This window comes from Nicotiana tomentosiformis, chromosome 12 (genome assembly GCF_000390325.3).
Source record: "Nicotiana tomentosiformis chromosome 12, ASM39032v3, whole genome shotgun sequence".
NCBI classification, from domain to species: domain Eukaryota; kingdom Viridiplantae; phylum Streptophyta; class Magnoliopsida; order Solanales; family Solanaceae; genus Nicotiana; species Nicotiana tomentosiformis.
Window position 1 is genome coordinate 108,589,886 of NC_090823.1, and position 5,990 is coordinate 108,595,875.

General features: G+C 35.9%; 1 protein-coding gene across 1 annotated transcript; it reads right to left on the reverse strand.

The window, feature by feature from the left end:
* Nucleotides 1–1,537: 1,537 nt before the first annotated feature.
* Nucleotides 1,538–2,233, reverse strand: LOC138903205 (uncharacterized). Its single transcript, XM_070191136.1, has one exon. It carries the CDS (start codon nt 2,231–2,233, stop codon nt 1,538–1,540), a length of 696 nt encoding a protein of 231 aa, XP_070047237.1.
* Between the last annotated feature and the right edge of the window lie 3,757 nt (nt 2,234–5,990).

Sequence of the window (5,990 nt, forward strand, 5' to 3'; positions counted from 1 at the left end):
TTTTATTGTACCCGGAGTAGGCATCGAGAAAACTAAGGATCTCATACCTGGAGTACGCACATTCTAAGTTTATTTCCCTTTTTAGGGACTATAACTACGTTTGCTAACCACTCGGGATATTTTACTTCCCGAATGGATCCTATTTTGAGGAGTTTAGTTACCGCGTCCTTGATGAATATATGTTTTATCTCGGACTGTGGCCTCCTCTTTTATTTCACTGGGCGGAACTTCGGGTCCAAGCTCAGTCGATATGTGGTGATCTCCGGCGGGATCCCTGTCATATCTAGGTGGGGCCAAGCAAAATAATCCATATTATCAATAAGAAATTTAATGAGTTTTTTCCTGAGTTCGGGGGTTAACCCCGTACCCATGTATACTTTTCGATCGGGTAGGTATTCGATTAGTATGACCTGTTCCAGCTCTTCGACTATTGATTTGGTGGCATCGGAATCCTCGGGGATTATAAAGGATTGAGGGATCCAGTAGTCATCGTCCTCATCCGTTCCCTGCTTCTCCGACTGAGTCGAGGCTAGTGGTTGTGGTTGCTATTTAGATTCTTGTTTTCCTTTGGTCTCCGATCCCTTTGTTGATGAAAGCGCCGATATCGGTATTACCTCATCGACCGCGAACACTTCTTTTGCAGCATGTTGTTCCCCATACACCGTTTTCACTCCATCCGGCATTGGGAATTTCAGCATTTGGTGAAGGGTTGAAGGGACTGCACTCATATTGTGAATCCAGTTCTTCCGAGCAGGGCGTTGTATTTCATATCGCCCTCGATTACATGGAACTTGGTTTCTTGAATAGTCCCAGTTACGTTTACCGGTAAAATGATTTCACCTTTAGTTGTTTCGCTGGACATGTTGAAACCATTGAGAACCCGAGTTGCGGGTACGATCTGGTCTTGTAGGCCGAGCTGCTACACGACCCTTGATCGAATAATATTGGCCTAGCTCCCTGGATCAATTAAAACACGTTTAACCTGAACTTTATTCATAAGGATAGAGATTATCAAAGCATCATTGTAGGGTTGAGAGATCCCTCCTGCTTCTTCATCGTTGAATGATACGGTGCCTTCTGGCACATAATCTCGGGTCCGTTTTTCCCTGGTAATTGATACTTTAGTGTGTTTGAACACGGACCCTTGTGGAATATCGACCCCACCAACGATCATATGAATCACGTGTTGTGGTTCTTCTTACTCGTTTTTTCTATTGGCATCACTGTCTCTGAAATGGTTCTTAGCTCGATCGCTCAAGAACTCTAGAAGGTGCCCCTCGTTGAATAGACGGGCTACCTCCTCCCTCAGTTATCTGCAGTCTTCGGTTCTGTGGCCATGTGTACCATAGTATTTGCATATTTAATTGGGGTTTCTTTGGGAAGGATCGGTTTGTAGGGGTCTGGGCCATCTAGTATCTTTTATTCTCCCAATGGCCGACACAATACCTGATACATCGATGCTGAAATTATATTCTGATAATCGCGGTGCCTCTGTGGGATTGGCATGTTTATAGGAGTCACTTTTGCTCATGAGCCCTCAAGAGCTCTGTCCTTGATCGTTCCTTCGATCATTTCGGATTGGATTGCATCCTGGGCTGCTGTTTCTATGATCTACGTTGTATAGTTGATATCGATCTCTGTTCGACCGAGGTTCTCTGTCGATATCCCTCTGAGTTCTGCCGACTGGCCTATTCGAATAAAGGGAACCAGAAGGTGTCCCCAGTTGATCATCCTCGACCTTGATCTTTGACTGGTACCGATTATGCATATCGGCCCAGGTTACCGCCGGATATTCAATTAAATTCTGCTTCAGTTGACGTGATGACACCGAACTTCGTTCATTCAATCCCTGAGTAAAGGCTTGAACAGCCCAATCGTCTGTGACCGGTTGTAATTTTATGCGTTCCATCTGGAACCAAGATACGAACTCCCTCAACATTTCGTTGTCTTTTTGTTTCACCTTGAAGAGGTCCGACTTACTAGTCGTAACCTTTATTGCCCCAGCATGTGCCTTTACGAAAGAGTCTGCAAGCATGGCGAAGGAATCGATGGAATTAGGTGGTAGATTGTAATACCAAATCATTGCCCCCTTCGATAGAGTTTCTCCAAATTTCTTCAGCAGAACAGATTCTATCTCATCATCTTCTAAATCATTTCCTTTTATAGCGCATGTATAGGAGGTGACATGCTCATTGGGATCGGTGGTTCCATTGTACTTGGGTATTTCTGGCATGCAGAATTTCTTCGGAATAGGCTTCAGAGCCGCACTTGGGGGGACGGCTTCTGCGAGTCCATACCCTTTAAAATCGGTGGAGCCCCCGGTATTTGGTCAACCCGGGAGTTGTATGTCTTTACTTTCTTATCATTTGCCTCAATTTTCTTTTCTCCCAATTCAATTCATTTAGTGAGCTCCTCGAGCATTTTCATAATGAATGGGCGACTTTCCTTGGCGTTCGACCTTTCCGGCACTGGTTCGGTCCAGTGGGCGACTTCTGGTTCGACCCCACTCGGCGTTCGATGCTGATTTTGTAGTTGTGCAATAGCGGCTTGTTGAGCCTGTAACATTTCGAATATTACTTGGAGGCTGACTCCACCATCTTCTCTGCCCTACGTATCTCGACCACTAGATCGGCCTTCCCTGCATACGCTGCCTTCGGGATCAGCGCCTAAATTTGCATTTAGGGCGATATGTGAACTGATGTCGATGGGATTGGCAATTGGTACTCCCTCGAGATCAGCTTGAGGCACCTCGACCCCTAGGGTGGCGATATTGTCATTTTCCCCGTGAAATCCGAGGTTGTTGTCACCATGTGTGGGTGCTGTTTGTGAGTTTGACATGTTTTATCCTGAAAACAAAAACACTTACAAGAACAAGCGTAAAGTAGTGTGTGTTATCGGAGTCAGTATTAAGCAATCACTATTATCCTTAGCCCCACGGTGGGCGCCAAACTATTTACCCTAAAATTTGGATAACAATTAAACTTATATTGTAGTTTTAAGGATATGTGATTTCACCTAACACCAACTGATAAATAATGAGAGTAACAATAATAATCGAAAGTAAAGAAAAGCAAACTAGTGTTTGAACAGAACTCAGTCCTCGAGTTAGAGTACCCTCGAACTGATTAGTGCGATAACAGTTTAGAAATATAACAAGCTGATGAACAAGAATGTAAGCGAGAGAGAATTATATTGCTTTTGTATCAGTGAACAATGTGTCTTACAAATGATTAGAACTCCCATTTATATAGTAGAGGAATTCTACTTATGGTATAACTCTAATTACATAAGGAAATCCCATGATTAACTGATTAACCGTTTCTGATTTGATCTGTTCCGAGATTTACGCCGTGATCCTCGACCAGTCACGGATATCTCGCTTTTTCGTTATTTTGCCGTCTCCGATCTTTCTCGGTGCCTGTCTCACTTGGCTTCGGTTGTTACCAATCTTAATCTCGGCAATACTTCGATTCTGAACTCGGTATCTTATCCTCGTGATTTAGTCGAAGTCGACCTTCGATGCAACCTCCTGATCTCGCTCAAATAATAAAATCGGGTGAGCCCGGTTTTAACCGTATACAATTATTTTTCTTAATGCATCCTACCAAATGACCCTTTATTGTTATCGATAGAGTACATATCATAAATAAAGAATGAGTTAAAGTTAATAAATAAAGAATGAGTTAAAGTTAAGTGCATAAAGATATCTTTTACGGCCATCAAATTTAGTTGACTTATTATGATAGATGACTCTTTCTAGCAAACCTGAAGAATAGCGTGAAAAAACTAATATAATAATATTAAGTTTTTATACTATTATATTCATAAAATACATTAAAAAATAATATAAAACTCTATGTATCCGCGTGTTTTTGACTAAAAATTTGAGATCTTTATACAAATAGCCAATCGGATTCAATGTTTATGTTTTGTAACCGATATATTGATTAAACATTGGTTATGCATAGTTATAACATAATATACTCTATGAATTATACATATGTTTTACATATGTCGATATTTTTAATTTAAACGATTGGTGAGTGACTATTTTAGTTAATTCTTCTAAAAGGCTTTCCTAATCAAAATATTAGGCCTATTAGGTTGAAGGTCGGATTTCAAATTTAAAAGTCCTAACTTAGTTTAATTGGGTTGCATTTGCGAACAAATATGGAAAAATAACACAATTACCCACAAAAAATAAAATTAATTATCCTTGCCTATGTATTTATTTTTGTAGCCATCAAACTAATTAGTTTTTCTACACATTGTAGGTTTCGTGGGTAATTGCTTCTTTTTTCTCCTTTTCTTATTTATTTGCCTGCTTCTTTTATTTTTTCCTTCTTTCTTTCTTTTCTTCTCGTTTATTTCTTTATTTTTCTTTTTCCTCCTTTTTTGCTTATTTATTTTTTTCCCAAATCATAGTATTTTGTATTTTTTTTTACCATAATTTAATTTCACACTCAATTTTCGCTCCTTTCTTTTTATTTTTGTATTTTTCTTTTTTCTTTCCTTTGTTTATTTTCTTTATTTCTCGTTACTTTTCTAATTTTATTTAACTTTTTTTTTCTTCATATTTTTTTTTTACTTTTTTTCCTCCATAATCTAATTTCAATTACTTTTTTGCTCTTTTTTATTATTCTTATCTTTTTATTCAACACAAAATATAACTAATATTATAAATATTCGTTCACCTTTTTTTTAATACTAGTCTTAGTGTACGCCATTGTGCGTGTACCATGTCTCATTGTGTATTTTATGTTTTATAGAATCACTTAAATAATATTAAAATTTAAGTTTGAGTTATATAATAAAAGTGTAAGTTTCTGAAATGATAAATATTGGTCCTAAATATAATAACGAAAAAATGCCAAATAAAACTGTTTCAATTATCAGTTTAAAAGTTGTAAACTGTTTGGTATTTATTTCAATGAAGAATTCATATTAGCTAGATTTTCCATTTTCCATGCAAATTCATATTGGTTGGAATTTTCAGTGTTATGCTTTTATTTAATAGGACACTATCTTTTTGAGAAATTGAGCAAAATCTTACTCATATATTCGCGTTTCCTTGAAGATATTTTCTTATTCTTTAACCATTTAAATAGGTAAGATTTAAATTAGTAAAATTTTAGTTAATTTTAAAGTTCTAAATATTAAAAAATAATTAAATAATTATTTTGTCGAATGTGAACTATGATAGTCTTTAGATATGCGCTTTGCGCGTGTAACTCATATCAATGAGTACATAATTTTAAAGAATCATATAAGTATTATTAAATATTGTGTTTGAATTATAAAATAAATATTAATTACAGAAAAACCGTAAGTTCTTAAAAATAATAAATGTTGATCTCTTTTAGGTTGTCAATAATTTGAGGACGAAATTTTGTCTAACAGAAGTCTCAGATGGCTTATTGTGAAATTGAGTACTTCTGTACGAATATCGATTAAATCTTTATGACTCTCAAGTCTCAATACTATGCAGTAATCGATATTGCTCTATTTTATGATTTCTTTCACCACTAATAATATAATTTTCTTCTTATGGAAACAAATATACGTATGTAAATGTTTTGTCAACTTGGATTGGATTCTTTTGTTATTTAGTTAGTTCAGAAATTTAAGTATTTGTTTTTAATATATAGAAAATAATTAATTTTTCATTGATTCAGATTCTTAATATTAGCCCATTACAAAATTTAAATATTAATTGTAACTGCAATTTTATTTAATAAGAAGTATATTCTATTTTCAACTGTAACAAATGTCAAATGTAAGATCTCGAACGTTAAATTATTCTCAAAATATTATCTGCTTCTTTCCTTCAAAAAGATGAATTATTTCTTCAAAGTTGGATAAACTTGTAATATAAACTTGGCGTAATTTAGTTCAAAAATTGACTTACAACTAGCTAGAGATATCACAAATTTAATTTCCTTTGTTTGAAGAATAATGTAATTTGTGTAAGATATAAAGCTATAATGCTT